This window comes from Megalops cyprinoides, chromosome 2 (genome assembly GCF_013368585.1).
Source record: "Megalops cyprinoides isolate fMegCyp1 chromosome 2, fMegCyp1.pri, whole genome shotgun sequence".
NCBI lineage: Eukaryota > Metazoa > Chordata > Actinopteri > Elopiformes > Megalopidae > Megalops > Megalops cyprinoides.
This window is the reverse complement of record NC_050584.1, coordinates 31,879,674-31,894,086: the sequence shown is the minus strand read 5'-3', so window position 1 is coordinate 31,894,086 and position 14,413 is coordinate 31,879,674. Positions and strand designations below refer to the sequence as shown.

The window sequence follows — 14,413 nt, the reverse complement described above, 5'->3', positions numbered from 1 at the left end:
GCTTCTTTTTATTGCACCCTAATTGTTCTAAGGGAAGCCAACAAACTATTTGACAAAGTCTCCATAAATCACACCACTGTTTCAAAAAGGTGAACACTCCTGATGTTTCAATTCAAGTTTTGAAAATAGAGAGACTATATGCCATCATAAGATGTTCACCTTCAATTCTCCAGTAATAATGACAGCCTACAGTGTGGACTTTTCATCTTCTCACGTTTTCATCAGGTGACAAAGGTGAATAAGTCCTTTGAGGCAATTTTACACCCCAAGCTCCCCCAACAAATTTCTCCTATACTGTATTCCAGAAGTGAGGCAAAAAACAATGTATTATTTTGCTGTGTCATTTTAGAAGTGTTATGTCATTTAAAATTTCATGTTAAAATGTAACAGTGTACAGTGGAAAATCTCTGCTTTTCCTCCATGTGTACAGGGCTTTCTCCTAATGTGTGTCCTTTTTTCCCCATGCTGGGTGGTTTTCTGCATTAGTCTTTCACTATAATTGAACCTTTGGGTCTCGGAAACCTTGTCGTGTGTCTTCCTTGCTCATATTGAATGTAAGATGTCAAGCACGAGACCCAAACAGTCACAATACCATCAATTCACAACATGCAGAGGCAGCCTCTTTTCTTTTACTATCAACAAAATATGACTTTGTTAAGGATATAGCGCCCTTCAATGCCATTTGTAAAATCCTCAAGAAACACTTGCCACAAAACAAACAGCACCAGCAAAGATAAGCATAACCACTAAGAGGCATTGTGTAGGTAATGCAGACAATGCATGGTTTTACAAAGAACTGCCTTTGGTTAAAATGTTTAATTTTAAGAATAGCAGAAAGAGACATAAAAAACAAGATAAAAATGTTATGAGACTAAGAACACATCTGTTCGCCATGAACAGATCATTGGTCAGTTCCTTTGATACTTAGACTAGGAATAAGGCCATATATTGACACTTCATAACTAGGGGTCCCTCATTGTCCAAATAAACAACATTTATCATTTTACTGTTTTCATTGCTTCATTATTTTGACTTGTGAGATTTCTGAAACTACAATAACAGTCTCACATTACATGGCATGTGACAGCAGTCAAACAGATCACTTTCTCAGCAATGCGTTTCGTATTTAACATTTGGAATGATAACAATTAAAATGTGCATTTTAAAGTCCTCAAATGCATTGCAAAACAATAGGCAATGGTTATTTTCTGGAAACACTGCCCTCACTTTCTTCAGGAATGCTGTGTCCTCCTTTTGATATTGAGCCCACAGATTGAGTGACCTATTTCCCACCACAGCTTGAAATGTGTCTGTCTCTACAGCACAATACATTAAAACGAATATTCATAACCACTACATCCATTGTCTTTGTGCCAGAACCGCTTTTCCTCATGGCTGGTTGAAATAAATATTGCTGGCTATTAACAAGCTAAATGTAATATGTTCCATGTTTATTTGAGTGTAAAATTATGTAATGAGAGGCCTTGGTACTAATTAGCAGAGGACTACAAAGAATGTATAAGCAGATGATTCAATAACTATGCTGCAGAGCACTCCTGGCAGACCTTGTTAATTTTTAAAATGCTACATATGAAACAGATTCCAGAGCAAGAGTAAATGCACTGTGGTCTGTATAAAAATACAGTCATGAAGGGTCTTAAGAACAAAGTCAGTTCAGCTCTCCTCTTACTTTGAATATTTCAGACACAACCAATTGCTGTGAAGCCATTTTAAGTTTGAATAAACATACAGGCAGGGTTGCCTCGCAATCTTCTCCTTAAAACAAATTGTTACTCTTTCTGCTTAAATGGGCTTTGTAGATCTCTTGAATCTCATTCCAGTTACTGATGTTTAGAAATCGGAAATCCCCAGATTGAGGTCTATATTTAGTCTCACTTTCTCTCAGCAAACACCTCCCAGCCTCCATCTGGACAGCTTTCCCTGATGAGTGACATACGTTATTAACAAAATGTAGCATACTTTTGCTGGCGTGAGTATTCGCCTTTAAATTAACATCTGATTGCTCATATTTCTTCAAAGATGCAAAATATTAAAACTCTATTTTACAATTTAACCACATACGTTTTAAATGGAATGGATTATCACAAATTCATATTGAAAATCTTCACTGTAGAGTGAGATTTCATTATTTCTCCCTTGTATTACCTCTGGGTGATTAACGGAACATGTACAGTGGGACAGTGCGCCTTGCCTTAGGGCTCTATGACATTTTTAATTTGCAGCAGGTTAGTTGACATCTGCGGCAAGTACTGTACACATCCGTAACCTCTGACAGGTGCGGTGCTCAAACAGAGATGGATCAGAGGAGCGGGGATGTAATTAGTTTCACGGATGCAAGCCAGACCGGCGTCTGACACTGCCTGATGGGGATCGCAGTGTGATTGCGCTCCAGAGCGGGGTGTCTCGGAGTTCGACCGCAGATGGAGATGAGCCGAGACCGATACATGCTGAGAGCGTCCGCCACGCAAGACGCGTGGAGAGCCCAGACGTGCCCAGGCAACCCTCCAAAAGACCTGCCCTCAGCGCATGGTTAACACATTGATTCCGTGTCATCTGACCCGTCCTGCCATGCGGTCAGCTGGTATTTCCTCTGTGATTCTTTCATTACCTGCTGCTGTAGCTGTTACTGCAATGGTAACACATTAGTTTATGTATACGCATTAGATTATTGAGTCTAAGTTATTTCACATTCGTAGATGATAGAGCAAGTTGTATATGTTTTATACTTATTTAGTTAAATATTTAAACAAAATCATAATGAATGGTTTTTCACATACAGTAAACCTTACTGTTTATTCATTATTAACATGCTGTCTGGATCCATTCAGAAGAGCAGTACTACCGCATCATGTCACATAGTATGTCTGCCGTTGATCGTCTGCAAGCAATTCAGAGTGCTGCTGCAAGACTACTTACTAGGTCAAATAGACGGTCTCACATTACCCCTATACTTATATCTCTTCACTGGCTTCCTGTGAAGTATAGGATCCAGTTTAAAATTCTCGCTCTTACTTACAGAGCATTGCACGGTCAGGCTCCTGCTTATGTGGCTGACCTACTTCACCCTCACTCATCAGCTCTCTCACTTAGGTCAAATCAGCTAAATTTTTCTCTCTTTTATGTTGTATAATGCTCTTGTAAAGCACTTTGTGACTTATGTCTGTGAAAAGCGCTATACAAATAAATTTTACTTACATCAATGTCACTAAATAGCACACTTTGGATTGTATTTAATAAGAAGACATCTGCGTAGCAATTCATGTTTCAGAATTCATACAATTCAAAGCACAGTAAGTCTTCTTTGTACCACACATATACCATGTACATAACTGATTATTTTAATAAAGCAAATGTTATAGGGATTTATAGGAAGCACTGCACACAGTCACATTTGGCAACTCACCAAACTAACATCTGCTGTCAGTGCTGTAGAGGATCATGGTCCTGCCACAAGGAATTTCTGCTGCAGTTCTCAGCTTTTGATCTCTGTAATGACAAATGAATTAGCGGAGAGACAGCTGACATCTATCTATATGTCCATCTGTCATCTCTCCTGCCTATTTATAAAAAAAAATCACATTTTGAGTAAAAACATGTAAAGCTAAAATAATCTTTATATATTACTGAGTGAACATGGCAGTAAGACATATGATTTGTTCTAATAATGGCATGTGTTCCAAGCAAAATGACAAGAAGTTTTTCACCGACTCTGAGGTGATTCAAACCTTAGCAGTGAATTCAGTGTTGTCTTGTTTGAAAACTGTTTGAATTTCTGTTAGCTTCAACCTTCACCAAGAATATTAAGCAAATGTGTTTTGAAATCTCTAGTCTTTACAATTGGTTTCTGCTCTTACTGAACCATTTTAATTGCCATTTGTAATGGAGTAGCTCAAAAATGATCTGCATCACAATATTGCTTCAGTATTCTTCCATATCTTCCTCACAATCTTTCTGGGTGGAAAACAACAAGTACACAGTCAGCCTTTTTTCAGGACTGTCAGAGCAGAACTGCGCTAACAAGGGATTTCTGTCACTTCTGTAGGCATTGAGCTTACAAACGAAGAGCTACATGTACAGGAGAAGAAAACATCACCGAAAAGAAAACTTGTTTGTCATATTAATGCCAGTGTTTTGCTAGTTTGCCTAATGCTTACCACATGTACTGAAGGCATATCCACAGATCACAGCAATGTAACACTGTTTTTAACTATTTAAGTTCCTATGTGCCATCAAATTTTTTTTCTGTATTTATGTCATATGCTATCAATTATTTCAACAACTAAAAAGGGAAGAGTTAAAGCTCTGAGCTGCCTCCACTTTGACAATATTGTTATCTGAACAGACTTGAGTGTCATTGCAGATCAGATGACAGAAAATTCACAATACATGACTTAATCTCCTTTTGACATGGACTAAGCTTTAAAAATGAGCTATACAAGATGACTTTGACATCAACAATGAAAACAAGTATTTTTTTTACCTTCATAATCAATAGTCAACTGCTTAAGAGACAGTATAAATTGACAAAACCTCTCTCTGCATTGTTTCATTGTCAGAAAGTATTGTCTCCTTAGTTACAGGATGTTCAGCTAGATCAGACCGGAGCTGTGGGAAATGCAATAATACTGTCTACACTTGCATGGCCTGTTCTCTCTTGTGACTTCAACTTTAGAATTCAACTTTAAAGGTTAATCAGAACAGATGTTTGTATAAAATTATCAAGGGTGCAAAGTGCAGCTAGGTAATGCACAGCATTGTATGCAAAACTATTTTTTTAGCCATCACAATAGCTTTCTTGAAATGCACCTCCTGTTAAACCATGAGTGGTAATGGAAAACAGTTTATTCAGAGCATGTCCAGAGAAAAGCAAGAAAAACTTGTTTAATCATATGTCTCCAATGAGAACATGTCTCTTCACTTTTGATCTGACAGCATTTCCTGCATAAATGTGAAAGGAAAGAAAAAGAGAAGGTATCTTTCAGGCACTGAATGGATTTGTGCCCTGGAACAGTTGGGAAAGTCAATGTGACAACTGCCAATGCAGTTCACTGACAGCTGTGTCCTCAAACAAAGAATGTGCAGTGGCTTGGTGGCTCAAAACACATACATGTGCGGAGTGACCCAAAACTGTGCACATACAGGAATACACACTCACTTATGTACAGACATGCACAGATGTTACTGCACATATGCTTATTAACAAAGTTAAACATGCTTAAAAACATTTTAAATAGTGTGTATGGCTCAGTTCAGAATATGCAAAACACATACAAAGTGCATGCCACTCAAGTCAGCAACCCCACTGGCAAAGTTTTTCCCTTTTTTGGGATATCTTAATGTAATGGTTTCAGATTATCTCCTGTTTCTGGTGAGTTTCCCACACAGCCAGCGTGTTCATTTAATATTTGTGTAACCCTCAAAAAGATTATAAAAATTAATCTTTAAATTAAATTAATTATTAATGTTTAAATAATTCAACATGCAAGATAGCACACAATGATAGCCTTGATTTCGACAGGACTCGACTCGACTAACAGAGCTGGAATTAAACAAAATATGTTTCCTCTCTCCTCCTGTAGCTTTTTCTGGCAAAACAACCACAGCTCCAACAGTGCATGTGTCCCTTTTAAGATTTGTACACATTTCAAGTGATTCCTGGATTTGTGTTCCACGAAGATAAAACATAACAATGCTACTTACTTTTAGCAAGTGTCTCCGGGCCTTGTTTTTTGATCCAAGGGTTATTTTCACTCCATTTAAAATTGGTGTGGAAAATATCCATATCTAGCCTGTATCTGGCTCATTAATGCAATCACATAAATGCTTAGGGCTCACATCATACTGTAAAGCCACATTATAAATGATGCATAGACACCCACACAAGAAAAAACAACCTTATTTACCACTGGCAAATATTCCCCACATTTACAGAGTTTACGGCTGAAGGCACATCAGAGGTGGCGATGACCTTGATTGGTCGTTGAATTCTCATAACTGGCATGTCAGAATTACAGTTTCTTCAAGAACATCCTTGTGAAACGCAAATTCCATTGCGTACAGAATGCGTAAAGAATTCAAGGTAGGAGTCAGATTAGACAAATCATTTCATCAATTCATTTATGCTAAGGTTCACAGTCACGTTGTGTATCCACACCAGAATTGTATTGCCAAACTCGACCGCGCATCACAGTGGCGCAGCAAACACTATTGAATGTATTGGATTGGGAACTGCATTTAAAAAAAAAAAAGCAAAAATCATGAAATTGGCATGGAAGACATTACACTGTAAACTATATCTGTGGGGCCAGTAACAATCCTAGAATACACAGAATTTAGCAGGTGTTGAGGCAAAAGAGTAAAGCCATTAAAACTTTTAATCCAATAAAGTGAAAAAAGAAAACTCTCAGATGTTCACTTTTATCTTGGTATTGATTGGTTGGACTCATTGTGTGTTACTACCACAGGTAAAAAAAAGTCAGGCATTTAGAGAGAATTCACAGATTATACCTTGAGATTATGCATCCTTTGTTGATGTTCTCCTGCCTTTTGAACACTATGATTTCTTTCCCAACGAGTTTCTCCTGGCTGCCAACTTGAACTGCCTATTAAGTCCTGAACCCCTAAAAATGACAAAGCTACTGTTCCTGAGCACAGGCACAACACTAGTTTGCTGGATCTTGTCCCATCTTGTTCCTGATTATGAAAAGCATATCTGTAGACCATTCCCTGTTTACAACTGTGTGTAGCAAAGAGCTGGTTTACAGATATTTTAAACTAAAAATTAGATGAAGCATATTTACTTATTCATTTGCCTTCATGTAAAAATGAATATCTCTAGTGTGTAAATCAATACATAAAATAATATTAACAGGCACTAGGAACCTCTAATATATTGAATTCTAATTTGATTGCTTCAGAAAGAAATTAAATTGAACCCATATTTCTATTGATTATTTCAAGGTCTTGATAAATCTTTACATGCATCTCTTAGCCCTTTTCAAGGATGTACAATCAGAATAGATTACTTTCAGTGGAACCCAGGAGGTTTGCAAGAACCTCTATGGTGAACAGAGGGTGTATGTTCCATAGGATTATAGAATAGTCATTAGAGAAGAAGAGACACAAGTCTATCTCACTTAGATGTTAGCAAAATATTTTGATTTTCATCCCATCATCCTTTGCAGCAAGACCAACAAGAGACATTTATCCATCTAGCAGCTTGGTACAGCCAAAGAATACCCGTAGTTCCTTCGCCTTCAGGTACACACCTCTGTTTTCTCTGGCCTTAACATCCAAGGGGAGTACAAAGCACAGCTGTCAAGCTGGAAGTGCTGTGGTGTACATATATACTTTCCTCTGAATTGTGCTCAATGTTTCTGGCATAGCGCTAAAGCAAAAGAACATAGAGTAACAAGGTTCTGACCAACATTGAACTAGTAAGGCCTTTGAAAAGCTAGAATAATGTTCTGTTTACATCTCTAAATAAGCTGGCATTTATACCTAAGACTAAGACACCTGCTCTCTTGTACTGTTCTGACATGCCCCCAACGCCCCACAACTCTCTTGGCCTGTGTGCCCCCTCCCAACTAATGGTAACACATTTATTTGAATTATGCAGCAGTGAGTGGAGTAGCGTTTGACCAGTAAAAAATTAAACAGCGTCGAAGGCAGATAATTACGCAGGTTTTCTAAAAATCTGTTTGGCTGTGTTGATTTGGGGATTTTAGGTCTCTCATGAGTGGTGAACATGATCATTTCCCTCACAAATGGTGTTGTTCAGCCTAGAAAAGGTCAGAGAAATAATAATTGATTATCTATAGCGGACACTATTCAATGAACACAGGTTGCTGGAATTTAAATGTTTCCAGTAAACAGCTTGTCTTTTTTTAAATAATAGTGTGAAAGACTGCACAGGTCTCCTGCTACACTGTGTACAAGATCATAGATAGCAATCATAAACATGCTGATTAATTTTTCTTTGACACATGAAATATTTTTAAATGATAAGGAATGTCCACACACTGATAAATTTTCAAATTAAATAAACATATTCATTCTCATCCTCCTTAAATGCTAAGCTGTTTGACGTACATTTTAAAAAATAATTCCCCTGTAATCAAACTGGGGAGACATATCCCAAGGGTTTGTATTCGCAATTCATTCTCACATAAAGTTCTGCTCATCGCCAATGAAAAATATTCCACCCTGGGAATTTAAATGGCTGCCATCAATAAACATCACTGCTTTAGATTGCGTTTATCTTCTTCACATAATTTGTTTCCCACATGTCTGTCCCCTGGCTACTGACCTTTCCAGGGAGACTCCTGAAACAGCAGATATTGCAAATACTTTGTTTTGTAGGCAATTTGTTTATGAGTTGCAGACTGTAAAGGGATACATTAAAAGAGCTGTGGAAATGTCAGATCATTTTTAACCACGGGAGCCTACCATCTCCCTTAAGATGCTGAAGTCTCACTTCTAAAGTGGTTGCGTTCCCCTTGATGAAATATTACTACCTGGTAGCAGCTGGAATTATTTCCTTCTCAGCAAATGAAAACACTTAAATTAAATGTTCATCCAACAGCCCTGTCCTTTCATCTCATCAGTAGAGGAAATTCTCTTGATTTGAACAATAAGGCTTTCCCATGTAAGTATATTTGTTCGCATTTGCACCTGTTACTCCCACGGGCACTGCCACGCTCAGAGTGATTTCACTCCTTGAAACATTTGGAAACCATTCCTAATTCTTCTAAAGTTGATGTGTTTTCTGCCTTTCTGTTTCTCTCCCTCATTATATCTATCTCCCTTTCACACCTAGTTCAAACAGACGGTGAATTGGAAGAAGAGGATCAGAAACCCTTTCTCGTTTATCTGGGCACCAGAGATAAGTGCAGCTCTTCACATCCCTCTGAGCATCATATAAATTGTGCCTCAGAGGGACTGCCATCTTAAGGTGGGAGTGGGTGGATGGGGAAAGAGGGGGAAGGAGGGGGAAGGAGGGAGAAGGGGAGGGGGATGCATCCTCACAAAACCTGGCTTCCCCTTGTTGTAAACTTGAGACTCTCGTTCAATGGCAAAAAAAAGCCATGAAAATGATTAGGTGGAATAAGCAGTGTGAAGGTGAGATGTGAAGCAAGTAAACTTGTGCCCTCAGGCAGACAAACTTTTGTTGTCTGAAGCTTCCTGTCTGCCCAAAGCCATTAGTGGTTGTGTAACACATTGTCCAACGCTAATGAGCAGCATGGAATGAACAGTGGTGATGATAGATATTGATGTTGCAGAAACACACAGGACCATGTAAGAGTGAATTATTTTGTCTTCCGTGGCATAAACAATGTACTGAACAAAAATAATTATTCAAAAACAGACATATAGGTCTCAGAAAATTATTTTATATTCCAGGAGAAGTATTAAATTATGTCAATCTGGGATTAAGAGATTTCTGAAATTGAAATTACTTATATAATTATCCAAACAATGTGGACTCCTTGGGGACAATGAAACCATTATGAGCATGTAAGACAAGTATTGAAATTAAGCATGTCCCAAAGGTACTTAAAAGGCCCCTTCACAAAATGAACCTTTATTGTTTTATGATAAAAAAGCATTTGGTTGCATCTATCAAACATTTCCAAATCTGTTAAACAAGGGCTAATTATTTAGTGCATGTTTGATGCATTCAACTTGCTCAACTCAGTGCTTAGTAATAACACAGGCCATGATCAACAGCCTGAAAGTTTGTGTCACAGGCCTTCAAGATCAGTAATGCCTGCTTATGATTTTTGTTTTCATACAGTGCAGTGTTTCTCTTGGTGTTAACAGGTACCTGTAAAATGTTTCATCACATTTGTTTAAAATGAATTAGCTTGAAACATTTTTTAAAAAGTAGGTTTAGAAAAGACAAATATGAGTAGAAATATAATATAGTACAAATATGCATACATGTTCCTCACTGACTACAAATGTAAACATATAACAGTACCTTCCAAAGTTGATGACAAAACACAAGTATGCAACAAAAGAAACTATTTATTGATAATATGCATTACCAGTACAAATGAAGAGACCATAAACCTACACCTTTTTAGTTTTTTCTCCACAGAACACAAGAGTTTTTAGTTGGAATCAAAAAGACACTAGTTTTGTGTTTCCATTTTCATACCTTTTTACATATGCAGAGATTGTAAAAGTTAAAACTGAGGCAGAGAAAGGCTCACTGATTTCACACTTGGAAACCTTTATAAAAAAGAAGAAACATTCAAAAACACTGCAGTATTATATGAAAGAACAAAAGACATGCAACAAAACATTTGATGTTTTACAAATTGCTGAGCTTTTTCCCATATAATTTTTTTTTCTGCAAAAACTAAAAGCATCATTACATGAAGCTTTTAATAATACCATGATATTGGACAGGTAATGTGAAAAGTACAGAGGATCAGAGGAAACATGTTGCTTTATGGACCTTTATCTGGGCCCCAGTCAGTTTATGGAAGGGAGGTGACTGGCAAATACTGTTTACAGCTCATCGTGTAGAACTACACTTCAAAAGACAAAAGATGCACACAGAGGAAAGTCAGATTTTAGATCTAACAATACACCTTTAATGAGAAAAGTAAATACAGCCATTTTGGAAAGAAAGGATCTAACAAATGAGTAGTGAAATATTTCTCTGCAGGCTAACAAATTACTTTTTTGATAGAATGCACAATATTTCTGTAATCAGATGATACACTTTGTTCCAGGCCATATAAACCAAATACACACTATGTGTTTTTGTAAATATTGTCAATGCTCAAGTTATCTTTCATGTTTTGTTTCTTGCTTTGAATTTGTAATAGCTGCATTAGAGCCAGCATTAATTAGAGTAGCCAGTCTATGTTGATTTTTGTGTATAGTAACTAATTATGAGTAGTATTTGGGCTTGATAAAAAACCAATATCAAAACTTAATGATTACACTTACTTTTCACATCACCCTGACAAGACAGTATCCATTTTAAAGGCATGTCCCTATGCTATATTTGTGTCTGAATGTACAAATTAAATCCTGTGGATAACATCCCAATGTGCATGGCCCTCCTCCCTTCTCTACAAAATAATTAGCCGCAATGGTTTAAAAAATTTGGATATTCTCCCTTTTCAACAAAGCAAAACAAGGACAAAGGTACACATCTACATATATAGAGCGTTCTTGAGCTAATTTATATATGAGAACAAGAAAACAAAATATAGGTAGTCCTATACGGTAACAAAGCAAAATGACAAAACCTTGAAAGAAATACGTCTCGTCTCTCACAACATGAAAAATATACCTAAACAACTGCTGTACGTATGTGCCACACAGTTATGTTTCCATTATTTTTATCTATAAAAACTACTCATCTCTTACTGTGTTTTTGGTTTTGAGAATACCAGAACATTCTTGAAAACATGTTCCTCATCACTACAGATACCAAGACATGATTTGCAAGAAACCATGAAAGAAGTGTAAATAAAGCTGACAATGTAGAGAATTTAAACTTCGGCAGTTTTTGGTAAGTAATAGTCTGAGTGGATATGTAAAACTGAGAGAGAAGGCAATCTGTAATCTGTGTAAACTTGATAATATTGAACATAAATGAGAATTAAAAAAAATTAAGCAATACAAAAACAAAGACAAAAGGAGAAAATACATTTCACATTTTGGATTTGTTTACTAAATTGACAGATTGCTTGGGAATGGTTTATTGCAGGCTGAAACTTGGAGATTTATTCAATGGCACTAAAATGTGTCGATGAATCAGAATCCCTTGTCAACAAGAGAGAGTGGCTTATTTCTGCTTGAAAAACAAAAAGACATTTCACAATAATTGCATGATGGTTCTGCCCATTTGTTACCTTATCAGGCTAGAGGTGACTGTAGAAATCTCTTAATCTACAAAGCGTAATCACTTCCATGTTTAAGATCATTCTTCTAAGACATAATGCACTGCCATGGGGAAAAAAAAAAATCATGAGATTTGCTGACAGTATCCACGAGTAAAAAATACAGTTCATCTGATTTTCAGTTAGTTTGTAGCACCAGCACTGACAGTGACGGACACACATAGATAAGGTTGCAACAACACAAAACAAGCAGTGTAACTAAATGACAACATCATTGTTAGCATTTTGTAAAAATCAGCATAAAAAACATTTTTTCCCACTTAGATAACTGTTTTGGTTGACAGCAGCATTTGGCTATACAGGATGTCTGGTGTAAGGTGGTCGTACGAATGGTCATATGCATACAAAATGCTTCCCTTTGTAATACTGCATAAGAATTGTATGACTAATAGAGCAGTCAAAACAGAGTAGATGAGATTCCTACTCACTCAAATTTAGGATTCATTTACCTTGTTTATCTGAGCCTCATTTGTCTTAAATGGACGAGTAGAGCTAAACACACACATATCCCTGTGATTAGCGAATGTAGTTATTAGGTGAATAATTGCTATGCCAAATACAATCTCTGTTGAGACAGAAACAGAAGCTGAAGTAATTCTGCATGAAAGATAACCAATGCACAATTCAGGAATACATGTGTTTGCTTTCACTTGGTGGCAGCCCAAAAAAATACAAAGTCACATGATTAGGAACAGACATCAAAGAACTTTCAAACGACACTGGACTGAGGACACATTGGAGCTACAATGTGATCAAAATATGACAACATAATTCATTGTTAAGCTGGCTTTGAGTTATTAGATGGAAGGATCTCTACGATATTTCACTGATCTTTCCAATATTTTACAAAATAAAAAAAAAATATTGAAGAGCCTGAGCAGCAAATGAATATACCACACATTGTCTTGTACATTTCTGTTATCTTTTTGTACAGGCCACTTTAAATCAGTGTAAACCAACTACCAGGGAGAAATGCATCAAAATGAACTGTCGTATTTCATAACACACAGGAACTGTACATTGTATCTTTGCAAGTGGAACTATACTGTACTCCATTTTCAGCAATCTAAAATCTTACCCACTATGCTGATTGGAATCTGTGCAAAACATTTAACTTGCAGATTTGACACATGTTCACAAGTCTAGAACCTGTGAGCAAAGCCGATGTAAATGACTTGAGTTCACCAATTTGCTTTGGGGTCTCATGTTCCCTAGTGGGGTTTGTTACTCTGCAGTTCCTCTGATTCTGTTCAGGTATGTACTGAGACTTGCCACTGCTATAGTAAGATCCATGCAAAATGTACAATTGATGTTTTCTACTACCTTTTTCTGCTCTAGGGATCAACATGGTCAGTACTTTAATATGCAAAAGAAGGCACCTGAAGCTGAAAATAAAAAGGGCCAACAGATATATCTGGAGTTAATACAAGATGAAGACAAGAGAGTGTCCTTTGAGATATAGAATGATGAGAGTAGTCAGGCGCTACCTGCTAGTAGTAACAAAAATATAGAAAACAAAGCTTGTTTTTGATTTTTTTTTTTTTTTTTTTTTGCTGAGAGGTAGAGTGAAAGCATTTTAATCTAAAGAAAAGGGTTGCTTGTTGTTTGGATTATTTTACCTTTTTATTCAATTTGAGTGAAATATTACAGTGAGGTAACCACAGACCTCTGGATAAACTGTGAAAACTGTACAAGCATTTTTGCTGTTGTTGCTGTTGCTGTGGTTATTGTGAAATTCCTCTGTGCGATTCTAAATAACCCCCCATAGAGGACAGGGTTTTGACCAAGAGACAAGACAACAACCATGAATAACTGTCAGTATTGATGATATTGTATTTTTCTGCCCATCTACAGCAACCCCAAAACAGAGGAAAAACCCATTTTGTTATTGGTGGATTGCCCTCCGGTCTGGATGGTGGAGGCTGCGGAGACTGAGGCAGTTTTGTTTGTTTTGTCAGCATGGTGGCAGGATCAGTTGGAGGTGTCAGAGTGAACGCTTCCAGGTCCTTCTGTGGGCGAGGTCACTGATGAGGGGGTTGCAGCATCCTGCCAGCCGCCATTTGCCTATGGAGTCAAGAGCAGAGGACAAGAGAAGGGTTGAATCCACGAGTGCACGCTGCACCCCCCCCACCCCCCCTCCACCAAGCACGTTGGCTTGAACATGGCCAGCCTGGTGTGGAGTGCTTTCGTGTCCTGTGGGCATGCACATACATTATTGAGATTATGTCAGAGCCTCCCAGTGGCTTCCTTGCCCGAGCTCTGCAAGAGGAAACAGCCACTCTCTTCGTGCCCACTGTCTGCTAAATTAAATTTTTAAATAATCTGTTCATAAATAAAAACATTTCCATTCCAGAAGTGTAATTCGCTATTCTTCAATATACAACAAAAAAGATTTTTAAACAATAATATTAAAGTAAGACACGGCACAGTGTTAAATGAATAATGGTTTGATTGTAAGTAATTTA

The 14,413-nt window shown here is 37.3% G+C and overlaps 1 protein-coding gene across 4 annotated transcripts in view; it reads right to left on the bottom strand.

Annotated features, from left to right (window-relative positions):
• Positions 1–11,730: 11,730 nt before the first annotated feature.
• Positions 11,731–14,413, bottom strand: part of pbx1b (pre-B-cell leukemia homeobox 1b) — a 67,573-nt gene continuing 64,890 nt past the window's right edge. For 2 of the 4 annotated variants that reach the window (XM_036521993.1, XM_036521994.1), the window contains one exon: positions 11,731–14,012. In XM_036521993.1, the coding sequence (XP_036377886.1) occupies positions 13,920–14,012 (93 nt within the window). In that variant the 3' untranslated portion in view covers positions 11,731–13,919. The remainder of the gene's footprint in view (positions 14,013–14,413) is intronic. The other 2 variants (XM_036521995.1, XM_036521996.1) reach the window with 1 other exon arrangement.